The sequence below is a fragment of the Parasteatoda tepidariorum genome, chromosome 5 (assembly GCF_982258835.1).
Source record: "Parasteatoda tepidariorum strain Cologne lab strain chromosome 5, Ptep-v5.0, whole genome shotgun sequence".
In the NCBI taxonomy this organism is placed as follows: Eukaryota; Metazoa; Arthropoda; class Arachnida; order Araneae; family Theridiidae; genus Parasteatoda; species Parasteatoda tepidariorum.
In genome coordinates this window covers 2,198,436-2,211,900 of record NC_141759.1, presented here as the reverse complement: position 1 = coordinate 2,211,900, position 13,465 = coordinate 2,198,436, and the positions used below count along the sequence as shown (strand labels likewise).

General features: G+C 33.3%; 1 protein-coding gene across 1 annotated transcript; it reads right to left on the bottom strand.

The window, feature by feature from the left end:
* Positions 1–1,085: 1,085 nt before the first annotated feature.
* Positions 1,086–11,620, bottom strand: LOC107437799 (delta-latroinsectotoxin-Lt1a-like). The gene has a single exon (XM_016049899.4). The coding sequence runs from the start codon at positions 11,564–11,566 to the stop codon at positions 8,585–8,587; it is 2,982 nt and encodes a 993-aa protein (XP_015905385.3). The 5' UTR covers positions 11,567–11,620; the 3' UTR covers positions 1,086–8,584.
* Between the last annotated feature and the right edge of the window lie 1,845 nt (positions 11,621–13,465).

Below are 13,465 nucleotides of genomic sequence, written 5' to 3'. Positions count from 1 at the left end.
CTTTATAAGCTTATGTTCAAGATTAATATTCATTTTTTTATCAGTAAATAGTTATTATAATCATAAACTCAACAAAGAAAGACATATTTGTAAATTTCAATTACTTCTCCAAGTGACCATTGGTATGTGTAGAATTTTAAATATATTTTAAGTAAATTAAGAAGCATTGAGAAAAAGGAAAAAACCTTGTTTAAATTTTTTTTCTAATTTTTCGACTTAAAAAAAAATTTAATTTTTCTTACTCAAGAAATTTTCCGGAATTTTAACTTGGGCTCACAATCACCTCTGATACATACTCTTGTGCGCAATATATTGAAGAACCATAGCTCTAAAGAAATTCATTAAATTTATTTTCTTTTGCATTAATTACTTTTTAGTTTTAAAAATGACATTATATAGATTGAAAATTAATACTATTGTTTATATTAGATTGTAATTATAAGCTTTTTTAAACAAAATATAATTTTTGAAATGCAGTAGAGTCCCGGTTAACCGAGTCGATGTTGACCACGACTCACTTGGATAACCGAAAAACTCGGTTTAGGTGAAGTGTATAAAAGAGGGGGGGAAAGAGTTGGTATAAATGTAATCTATTGAATTCAGAGATTTCTATTAGTCTTGAAAAGCATAATTATATAACGGATTTCGAAAATAAGAAAAAATCTTGCAAAAAGTAGTTTTTTTTAAAGTGGGTGCACCTGAACAAACCCTTGTGGGGTTTTTCCAATTCGCGCCTAAGTATAGTTTGTCTAAAGTAAGACCTCCCCTAGTCATTCGTCTGGACCCTTGGCGGTGACTATGGTAACGAGGTATAACTATTTCAGGTAGGGGTGTGGGGTCACTGATTTGGGAAGGTTTCGGGTCGAATCAGTAAGAGAAAGGGGATTTTTTCTTCGGTCTATTGTGTTATCCCTAGAGTGAAAAGAAGCTACCCTCCCTGAAATGCATTGTTCTTGTTTTCATAGCAGAAGACGGCCTCAGTCATTGTGGCGGGGGATGTTCTTACCGTAGACAAACAATAGATCATTCTTTAGTGGGACATATTAGTAACAGATTATAGATTCTCCATTAAAACAGTAAACTTCTTTGCATGAGACTATCAGGATAGCCTATACTTTAATTGAACGTGCAAAATACAATAATGAAATAGTAGAGGTCTCTTCAATTCTCCATTGAGACAGAAGTGTAAAACTTATACCTTGAGACTGACAAGATGAGCCATACTTTACTGGATCATACATTGGCGAAACAACAGAAGTCTCTTCAATTTTTCATTGGAACAGTAGTGTAAACGTTTTGCATTAGACTATCAGAATGAACCACCATACTTTACTGGAACTTACATTGGTGAAATAGTTCTTACATTGGTGAAACGTTGGAACAGTGGTGTAAACGTTTTGCATTAGGCTATCAGAATGAATCACATTTTACTGGAACTTACATTGGTGAAATAGTAGAGGCCTCTTCAATTTTTCATTGGAACAGTAGTGTAAGCGTTTTGCATTAGATTATCAGAATGAACCACCACACTTTAGTGGAACTTACATTGGTGAAATAGTATAGCCTCTTCAATTTTTCATTGGAACATTGGTGTAAAAGTTTTGCATTAGACTATCAGAATGAACCATACTTTAGTGGAACTTACATTGGTGCAATAGTAGAGACCTCTTCAATTTTTCATTAGAACAGTGGTGTGAATGTTTTGCATTAGGCTATCAGAATGAACCATACTTTAGTGGAACTTACATTGGTGCAATAGTAGAGACCTCTTCAATTTTTCATTAGAACAGTGGTGTAAATGTTTTGCATTAGGCTATCAGAATGAACCATACTTTAGTGGAACTTACATTGGTGCAATAGTAGAGACCTCTTCAATTTTTCATTAGAACAGTGGTGTAAATGTTTTGCATTAGACTATCACAATGAACCATACTTTAGTGGAACTTACATTGGTGCAATAGTAGAGACCTCTTCAATTTTTCATTAGGACAGTGGTGTAAATGTTTTGCATTAGGCTATCAGAATGAACCATACTTTAGTGGAACTTACATTGGTGCAATAGTAAAGGCCTCTTCAATTTTTCATTGGAACAGTAGTGTAAGCGTTTTGCATTAGATTATCAGAATGAACCACCACACTTTAGTGGAACTTACATTGGTGAAATAGTAGAGCTTCTTCAATTTTTCATTGGAACAGTGGTGTAAAAGTTTTGCATTAGACTATCAGAATGAACCATACTTTAGTGGAACTTACATTGGTGCAATAGTAGAGACCTCTTCAATTTTTCATTAGAACAGTAGTGTAAATGTTTTGCATTAGACTATCAGAATAAACCACCATACTTTACTGGAACTTACATTGGTGAAATAGTTCTCTCATTGGTGAAGCGTTGGAACAGTGGTGTAAACGTTTTGCATTAGGCTATCAGAATGAACCATACTTTAGTGGAACTTACATTGGTGCAATAGTAAAGGCCTCTTCAATTTTTCATTGGAACAGTAGTGTAAGCGTTTTGCATTAGATTATCAGAATGAACCACCACACTTTAGTGGAACTTACATTGGTGAAATAGTAGAGCTTCTTCAATTTTTCATTGGAACAGTGGTGTAAAAGTTTTGCATTAGACTATCAGTATGAATCACATTTTACTGGAACTTACATTGGTGAAATAGTAGAGGCCTCTTCAATTTTTCATTGGAACAGTAGTGTAAACGTTTTGCATTAGACTATCAGAATAAACCACCATACTTTACTGGAACTTACATTGGTGAAATAGTTCTCTCATTGGTGAAGCGTTGGAACAGTGGTGTAAACGTTTTGCATTAGGCTATCAGAATGAATCACATTTTACTGGAACTTACATTGGTGAAATAGTAGAGGCCTCTTCAATTTTTCATTGGAACAGTAGTGTAAACGTTTTGCATTAGACTATCAGAATAAACCACCATACTTTACTGGAACTTACATTGGTAAAACATTGGAACAGTGGTGTAAACGTTTTGCAATAGGCTATCAGAATGAATCACATTTTACTGGAACTTACATTGGTGAAATAGTAGAGGCCTCTTCAATTTTTCATTGGAACAGTAGTGTAAACGTTTTGCATTAGATTATCAGAATGAACCACCACATTTTACTGGAACTTACATTGGTGAAATAGTAGAGGCCTCTTCAATTTTTCATTGGAACAGTGGTGTAAATGTTTTGCATTAGGCTATCAGAATGAACCATACTTTAGTGGAACTTACATTGGTGAAATAGTAGAGGCCTCTTCAATTTTTCATTGGAACAGTAGTGTAAGCGTTTTGCATTAGATTATCAGAATGAACCACCACATTTTACTGGAACTTACATTGGTGCAATAGTAGAGGCCTCTTCAATTTTTCATTAGAACAGTGGTGTAAATGTTTTGCATTAGGCTATCAGAATGAACCATACTTTAGTGGAACTTACATTGGTGAAATAGTAGAGGCCTCTTTAATTTTTCATTGGAACAGTGATGTAAACTTTTTTCATTAGACTATCAGGACGAGCTACACTGGCAAAACAGTAGAGGTCTCTTTAATTCTTCATCAAGACATTTGAGTAAACTTTTTGTAAGAGACTATACTAGTATTTGTAAAAGTTAAACTTAACTCAAACATATATTACTGGACACATTAGAGAGGTCTTTTGTTGAGATATGGTTGGCTAATGACATTGGCAACGTTTTCAAGAGACTATTTGGTTAAATTATGCTTTATTGGAAGATAGGTTATTTCAGTGGTTCATTAATACAATATCGTGTTAATAAAGATGTTTGCAATGCTAATACATGGAGAAAGCAAGTAATGTCCTTTGTTAAATCATGGGTAATTTGCAATACAAATTTCCATTATCACGTTGAATATTTTTTGGAAATTACTCGTCTACAAACATGATAAATGAAAGACCAAAATTATTAACTTTCACCAGTGTATGTCAACAATCATAGTTGCCTTGGTTAAAGTTCAAAATATTTATTATGTCCGATTTGATAATAATTTATTCATCGGTTTTTGAATTCGATATTTTACTATCCGATTCGGAAAAGCATAAGTGTTGGGAATATCCGGGCAGGGATAATAATCGGTTTTTTCTACCGTATTAGTTTTTAAAATCTTTGCCCGGCATACCCTGCACTGTTTTTTATTTTTTTAAATTTGAGTATCATCTCACGGTATACACTTCCCCCATAATTCCTACGCTTGTGTTATTTTGTAAAAAAAAATACCACAGCCCGGTATACCCTACTCTGACGTTTATCTAATCGATATTAAAATATTAGGGAATAAATTAATATTGGAAATTCACTAAAGTGACTATGTTGCCATTCACCGGTGAAAGTTGACTATCTCCAGATTTCGGTCTTTTACGATGATATGCAAACTATAATTTGTTATGGAGACAATCATTTATTTTGGTACCATTGGGGCACCAATCAACATGTCGAACATTGACCAGGTTGACCAAACATTGCGTAAGCACCTAAATGAGGAAAGGGGGTTTGTTATTTGCTTATTTTTGCTAATAGGAAGGGAGGATGAGCAATGCTTACGTAAGAGACTAAAATTTAATTTTTTAAAGATAAGTAAAATAATAAATTTGGAAAAATTTTATAAAATAAATTTCTTTTACGAAAAATTGTATCTTTCGTTTCAGTTTAATCCAAAAATTCTTAAAATTAAATTGCTACAGTAGAAGTGTAAGTTTAAACAAAGAGGAGTTACAGTTTTCTAATATGAACTTAATAGGGGGTTTGTAATTTGCTGATAAAATAAGAGGTTAAACGTGTGCTTACATAATATTTGAACAACCCTTTAAAAGAACAATACTATTATGCAACCAGTTATTAAAAATAATGTGATATATAGAAAATATACAGAATAGTTTCAGTTCTATTACACCCCCCTATAGTGAACCAGCAATAAGTGGCCTATAAACTGGTACACTCTATCAAAAATGTACTTTTACACATTGTTCGAAACAGTGACTGCAATAGGTCACCATGAGAAATATCATCAGTTGAATTCACTATAGCGGGCTTAGACTGTATTTTAAATTAACTCTAGACAAATGTAAATTTCTATTCATTTCAAGTAACTACCAGAAAAATTATTATTTTAAAATTAAAATCGATGAATTTGTATTCATAGCACTATTCAACGGAATGCGTATTGAATGAATAAGAATACAATATACCTGTGACAAATACGTTCTAAACATCAATAGTTTAGACCCAAACATGATGAATAATTTTGATTTTCGTAATAATGTTAAAAAAATAATTATTACAAGCGTAGTACATATTGAAATAATTGTTTAGTATTAATAACTGAATAGGATTTGTAACGAAAAAATGAAAATTAATTCAAATGACATACACTTGGTGTTTAAACAATAATATAATTATGCATTGTTTTTTTATTTTTCTAATAAGTACTATAGTATTAAAAGGGAAGAGTATACCAAAATAGTTATGGAATAATGATTATTCAAAGAAACTAATGGAATATGTAATTAATTAATATCGCTCTCAATCCCATAGCAAGAAATTGATCTCTTATAGTAATACTTGTTCACTTTGAAATAATTTTTTTTTAAAAAAAAGACTTATTTTTCTTCTACTTTATAATGCATATTATGCTCACTCGGCCAACAAAAATTAATTCCGACCAGTATGTTAACAACTATGGATAGATTTAATGCGACCAGAAAGGGTCGTAATATTCTTGAATTATTATTAAAATAATAGTAAAATCAAGTATAATTACTGAGAATAATACGACCACAAAGGATCATTTTATTAAATTATTAGAATAATAGTAACAGAATGAGAAATAATAATTGAGAATGATGCGACCGCAAGGGATCATATTATTCTTTAATTGTTCAAAAAATCGAGAATGAGGCGACCAAAACGAATCTTATTATTCTTAAATTGTTAGAATAATAATAATTGAGAATCATACCGCCACAAAGAGTGGTATCATTCTCAATTATTTCTCTTAAATTTGTTGCTAAAGATATTTGATTTTTCTCCTTTTACAACAAAAACATTTTAGCAACGCATTAATAATGACTTTTGTTATAATTTCAATATTATTATTAAGATAGTGCATATTGAAAAAGTTATTGAATAGTGGTTATATAATGTTATATTTTCAAATGATATAACATTTGTTGTATTCTTTCAAATATTATACTTAAACTCTATGAATATGTGTTTTTTGTTATCGACTGTAACAAAAACATTTAAAAAATGGATTCCTTTTAATTCATAGTTGTAGAATACAGTATTAAATCAATCGTTTTTTGCCAACACATTTGAAACTTTGGAGAAATGGTTAAAATTGTATAAAAGTTAATGAAAAAATATTATTAATACGAGATTTTTTTATCTCTCTCGCTTCTTATTTAATTTTTTTATCAGTGTTAGAGACATTTTTTACAAAATTGAGAGTGGTGCTTAAAAATTCTGACAATTTAGAAAAAACAAATAGGTTACATAAATTAATAATTCGAAAATAATTTGCGAGAGTTTCAGCAGAAAATAATGTATCACAAAATGAAAATAATAAATGAAAAAATAACCACTTTATAGTTTCAGCCAATTGAATTTAAAATAAATAATGCAAACGGAAAGTAATGAGGAACATTTTATTCGTTACATGTCCTCTTCTTTTCTTTCCTTTTTTGAAAGAAAAAAAAAAGAATTTACTTTTTCTTTTCAAACATATATGGATCCATTGAAATTTTTCAAATAGTTTTTGTGAAATCAAACTAATATACGTCTTTTTTAAATTTATAAATCAGAAACTATTCAACTAATTGCACTCAAGTTTTGTACTTCTCCAATTAAAATTAGATTCTTTAAACTGATGTAAAAATTTATATACTTTACAAAATTTATATACTTTACAAAATTTATGTACTTTACAAAATTTATATACTTTACAATTTAAACTCTTTTCGACTATTATCAGATAAAATAATAAATAATTATTAAAAATTATTCTTTGAGTGGAATTATCTTTGGATTAAAAAATTTATATAATTTTGTATAAACAGCTCTCATGATCAATATATTGGAATCTTATTTCGCGGATTTCGGGTACCCGTCATATTGTGTGTGTCAAAAATCGAAATCCGTCGAAAAGACTATGTTTATACAGAGAGAATTCTTTTTTTTTTTTTTTTTTTTTTTTTTTTTTAAGTTCTTTTTTTACTCTGATTAATTAGCCTATATATGGTCTGGCCCATCTTCAAACCAATAAAATAGAGTTTTAGTATGAAAAAATCCAATTGTTCAGGGTATTCCGTCGTTTTTTTTTTTTTTTTTACACGCTTTATGTTTATAAAAAAAAGCCAATATGTAGAATAAAATTATTTTCGCTATCGTTCTGTTTCTCATCTTTTCTATCGTAAATTCGAAATAAATTTCTTTCTTTTTTCTTCCTATTCTTATCAAAATATCGATGATAGACGATTTATATTGTACATGTCTTATAAAAGAAACTTTTTTTTTAGATTTTGATGATATGATTGTATCGTATAACTTGATTCATTCCCTCTCCTTATGGTACAAAATAGTAAAAATAAGCAGTTTGTATTTTTTTCCCCTTTTTTCGTTTTGCTTATTTATTTATGTAACTCCGATGCAACACCGGTGTCCCTTTCATATGTTTTTTTCTGACACTTTATTTATAAGTAAAAATATTTTTTGGTGTTTTTTAATTATAAGAAAGTTGTCAAATAGCTGCTGAAAACAATTTGTTATATTATCTTAATTAGATTAAGAGTAAAATATAAAATCCCAAAACAAAGAAAGAACGAAAAAATAATAGCTTGAAAATTGTTTCTTTTTTTTTCATTTATGTTCGAAAATTTATTAATAATTGGTGTTTGTGAATTACAGAATTTGCAATGATGAATTTTTCTTCGCTCCAAATAGTTACAAATAACTGCAAATTTGAAAAACTATTGTTTGGAAGTGAGCCGCGTTTTGAAGACCTTTAAAGCAAAATAAAGGCAGCTGTGTTTCATGTTGTATTTCAATAACCCTAAATTATTAAAGTTCTAAATAAAAATTTCTTCACTTATTTTGACCTAAGATAACCTAAAGATTTTGACCTAAGTTAAGATAACGAAAAAAAGTATGAAAAATATGTTACTAAAAATTCTGCGTAAAGGAGTTGACTAGACTTTTATTTTAACATTATCGTTGACTTTAAGGAAGGCTTACAAAAAATTTAAATGCATAAAAAAAGAGGAAATACAAAATTTAAATGCTATATTTATGATATTAAATTCTAGAAAACGCAGATCGGTCCCATAATTTATTATTATTATAATTTATTATTATTATAAGAATATGCCAAAAATGCACATTAGGGCGACAAAACTTTTACTTTCACAGTTAAATGAAAGGGAAAAAAAACAAAATAAACAGAGAGGGCAATTTTTTTCTTCTTATTTTTGTGGCATTTTGCCAAAAATGAATATCAGAGCTGTTTTGAGTTCCAGGTGTATGGGATTAAGTTTTACAAAGACCTTTGTTTCAGAATTAGTTGCAAACGGTTTCATCTTCCAAAACGGCTGTAATGAATTCCTCAACTTGTTGCGGTCCTAAACTAGAATAATCTTTCAAGTAAGAACACAACGAGCTCACCAGTTCCTTCTTACTTCCTCTCAAAACAGCTTTGTAGACCTTCGAATGCAGGTCAAAAAGATCTTCGTTCCGAACCCCAACCGATTCCATTATCCTCCCGAGACTCTCTGTGATGTTGAGAGCACGAGCTCTCGCCCATAACGGAGACCCTGAATGAACCCATTCGGAATTGTATTTCTCATTCGTGACTTTCCGAACGAACAAATCTAACAAAAGCAACGCACCGTTTAAATCAACTGATTTTAAGCTTTCCTTCACTTTCAAATTTTCCGATGGCTTTGAAGGATGGTCCAAAAGATGATGAAGAGCATCTCTCACATAATTGCCGTTGTGATTCAATGCAACGAATGGTTTCTTATTCTTTGAGTCAAACGTCAATTTATTAGAATCTTCGATATCTCGGCGATATTGCCTAGTGCAGCGGCCTCTCTGCACTAGCAGGTCTAGAATTTCTCCCTTTGCTAACTCACAGGCCAAAGTATCCGCATCCCTGGCTCGTGTATTATCTTCCAATCTTTGTTCTTTTTCCTTGTTTAATAATGGAACAATCACGTCCTTCTTACCGTGGATGATGGCAAGATTGAGGGGTGTCTGGTCTTTGGATGTCTTTTTATACACTTTTGCTCCATTTCTGAGCAGGACATTGACCGATTCCTGCTGGCCACTAGCAGCGGCCAAATGTAGGGGCGTCTGCATGTCGGCGTCTAAAACATCGACCATGATGTGCCGTTCTCTACCTTCGGTCTCTAACAAATCTACCACGAACTCTGGTTGCTTGAAAAATACGGCATAATGCAATGCAGTCCACATTCTTTCTCCCGCTGCATCATTGATTCGTCTTTTATTCCTCGTCAAGAGATCCTCCGTCAACCCGTCAAGCCCCTTCATGGCGGCATAATGCAGTGGCGTCATATTATTATTGTCTTTCGGCCACTTATTAATATTACTGGTTTGCAGTAACCTTCTAAGAGGATATTCTAGATGCAGGATTGTAGAGTAATGCAGTGGGGTCAAACCACTAGCATCTTTCGCATTCGGATCAACCTTTCCACTGTCTAGCAACTTACTGCAAATACTCAGACTGAAACTTGTGTCGGCCACGCTAAGGTGCAAAGGAGTCATTCCGGCTTTATCTTTTAGATTGGGGTCAATGCTGGCAGTTGCCAACAAAGCTTCCACAATATCGTCAGACTGTTGACGAACGGCCAAATGTAATGGGGTCAAATTATAAGTGTCAGTTTGAACATTGACGTTTGCTCCTAGCCTAATCAGTTCATTCACGACGCCAATTTGCTTTCGTTCCGAAGCAATGTGAAGCGGCGTGAAGCCAACAGAATCTTTCAGATCAATGAGTGAGCTGTCTAACTGTAAAATGTGAGAAAGTAAACTGACTCTGCCGTTTTCTGCGGCGGCATGGACGACACCTCTTTTATTCTCGAACACCGCTGCCAAGCTTGCCCCCAAGTTCTGATTGAGAATGATCATGTTATTTAAAACTTCGGCGTCATTGAGAGATCTTTTAGATGGCAAGTTATAGAGATCCCTGTCTACGTCCCTAAATATTCTCTGGATCCCCGAGACGATGCGTACTAATTCCGGGGGGTTGTTGTCAAACTTTCGAAAAACTAGCCTGTTCATTGGATGTTCACTTCTGAGCTCAATATTGGGATTAGCTACGCTAATAACGTCGTGCGTTATCCAATTGCTAATTTTAGAATATTTACCTCCACTTTCGAACTGCAGCGCGTAGCTAACCTTACCACCGTTTTTCCAATCCAGAAAGTCAGTGTTACTATTTAGAGGACCTTCGTAGGTGCTGAATGTAATCTCTATGTCATTTCGGGGTGTCGTAGATATAATGGGTAAAACCATGTCGTTTACTCTTTGTTTCAGCGCTCCTAAAGTTGTCATTTGGTTTTCAATAGCTTGGTGCATAGAGCTTTGTGCGTCATAAATCTTTTCTGCCCCACTGAGCAACTGCGTCACTTTGTCTATTAAACCATTTGGTTTTCCCAGAATACTCTTGAAAGTTGTAAAGTAAAAGGACAATTTGTTTACGTGCCTATTGAATTTATCCAACTCGTTCTTCTGATAATAATGTTCGGAAATGTAAGCATATTGATCCAAAAGGGAAAAGACAATCGTAGCGTACGTCACTGTTCCGTAACTTAAAGCAACGAGAGCATTGTACGCATTTTTATCATTGTTGCCACTGGGGTTGACGTAATTCTGTCCCATGATCGAATATAATGCCCCGTATAACGTGCCTTGTTGTTTTATGTACTCAAAAAGGATGTTGCCTTCGATTTCCTGTTGGATGAAATTTATGTATTGTTCTTTGTTGGCGTTCCGCTTGTTTTCTTCACTCGTCGCGAAAGCAGAACTCGCGCCTGTAATGATGGCCGCGTTCCTGTTGATATCCTGAGAATCCATCTTTGTCAGAACTAGCTCAAATCCTGCTCTCATTTCTCGCCTGGTTATTTCTAGCTGAGTCAGAGTTTCACTGATCTTCCCAGATATGTCTTTTAGAACTTCCATTTGCTCATCCAGCTTCCGGTTGACTTCGCTGAATTTCTCATTTAGTTTTTCTTCCAGCTCTTTGAATGGAACGTCAGAGCAATCTCTATCAATACTGGCATCACCCAGCAAACCTTTGACCGCTGAAGTGCCCAGCATGAGACCGCCCATGACCACCCCTAGCCCCGGCATGACCAAAGCACCCGCAATCGCTCCTACTGCACCCGCCACCCCCAGAAAAGTGTCGAAAGCGTTCGTATCTTTCTCTAGGCGCTTGCACTTCTCTGCTAACTGCTCTAACTCGGCATCTCGCGTCAATCGCATCAATGCCCGGATATTCTTATCGACGGAAGAAGACATGAATAGAATCAATACTTACTTACAGCAAAAAACAAAAAAATGTTTGAGAGAAAAATGCGTGAAGTACTGTTTTGGGAAACTTATTTATACTCAAAAATTGAGACTTCAGAACCTCCTCCATTTTTTATCATATTTTTCTTTTATTGCATAAATGTATTTAGAAAAAAAATTGAATGCAACAATGATCTTTAGTATGATAACATGTCAGCTTTTTGCAGCTGCACACATCTGCTGATTGACGGAACATTGGCAAATGTCTTTTGGAATTCCACCGCATTTTTTTACATTTCATTTGATGTATTTTTCCCCATTAAAATTCCTTTTTCGTTAACAAAATTAATTTTTTTTAATTTTATTTTTTTTTTAAATTTGTTTAAACCTTTCGAGACCTAATGTATTGGACAAAGTTTGGTAAACTTTTTTCACTTAAAAAATCACCACATTATAAATTACCCTATTTTAATATTTTTGGCTTCAAAATCATCGATTTTTTCCTTTCGAAATATCAAGGAGAAACGGTGGTTGAAAATTCTCTGTCTCGAATCGCACAATCACGTGATTTTATTGTGATGACATAAATTGTGACCATCTCCACGCTTCATTATATTTTAATTCTATTGTTCAAACCAAAATTTCTTTAAATACATTCCTGTAGACCCAATCTTATGAACTGATCGTAAGGACATGGTCCATAGTAGAACACCAAAGCCAAGCATCACTGGCTGCTGTCAGTAAGGGGTGGGTAACCACTTTGATCAGCCTAAGTAGGGACCAAGGGTGTGCGGTATCGGTTCGCGTTAAACTGTTCTACCGTAAAGTGCTCGACCTCGCTCGCAGGTCGTCGGGTTACCGAAGCGGAGGAGCTAGTTCCTCTGCCAAAGGATCAAAATTGCGATAGCATGTCTTCGGATCATCCTGAGGGATGTTTCCCAGACCGTCGCCAATAGCATATTGTGCTGCTCTAGTGCGACGTAAATAAAATTCCTACCTACCCTCCTAAAATTCTTTTAATTTTAAATACAAGCTAGTAGCATAAAAGAATCAATTCTTAACCGTAACCGAATCTTCCAGATCAGTACTCTCATTTCATGAAAAATCTCTTCCCAAGTGATTTTTGCACTGATTTGGACTTCAATTATTCAAATGTTTTGCAACTGGGTATATTTTTTTCGTGCGAAATATTGTAAGCGTTTTTTTTTTTTTCTTGTCAGTTTTTGTAACCAGTGATTTCTTTTTTTTATACTCAATATTTTAAGCAGTTTCTTTTATTTCAAACTTACCATTTTTTATGCTAATTATTGAAACCAGTTTTTTTCCTTCAAAATAATGTAATATTACCTATGTTTTTTTGTACAAGATATTGTATCCAGTTTTTTTTCTCTTTTTTTTTTGTGCTAGTAACCAAAATAAGCAAATTTTATTCATTCCAAACATTGTACAGAGAGATTTTTCCAAGTAACATACTCTACTCAGAAACAAAATCATTACATTACATTCAAAACATTACAAAATATTGTACCCGGTGACTTTTTCCAAGCAATATGTTCATGAAAGATGTTGAAAGATCATGAAAGAAGACGAAATAGTTTGAAAGCTTCTTACTGGAAGCGTTATTTATACAAAATATTGTATACAGAGATTTTTTCCAAGCAGCATATTCTACTCGGAGGTGTTTTTCATACAAAACATTGTACCCGGAGATTGTCAGCGCAAAATGTTTTATGATTGTCGTTGAACAGCAGACCCAATTTTGAGTTTACGGCTACCGTTGTTCAACGCCATAGCCTTGCAATTTTGACCCCAATGCACAAGACAAGGGAACCAGCGAATTAAGCACTGGGTGAATCTTTGCCTTTGTGGAGGACTTTTTGGTGTAACTAACCAGCATTTACATTATAT

Coding starts and splice junctions, on each gene's coding strand:
- LOC107437799 (XM_016049899.4), bottom strand. CDS start 11,566: ATGTCTTCTTCCGTCGATAAGAATATCCGGGCATTGATGCGATTGACG.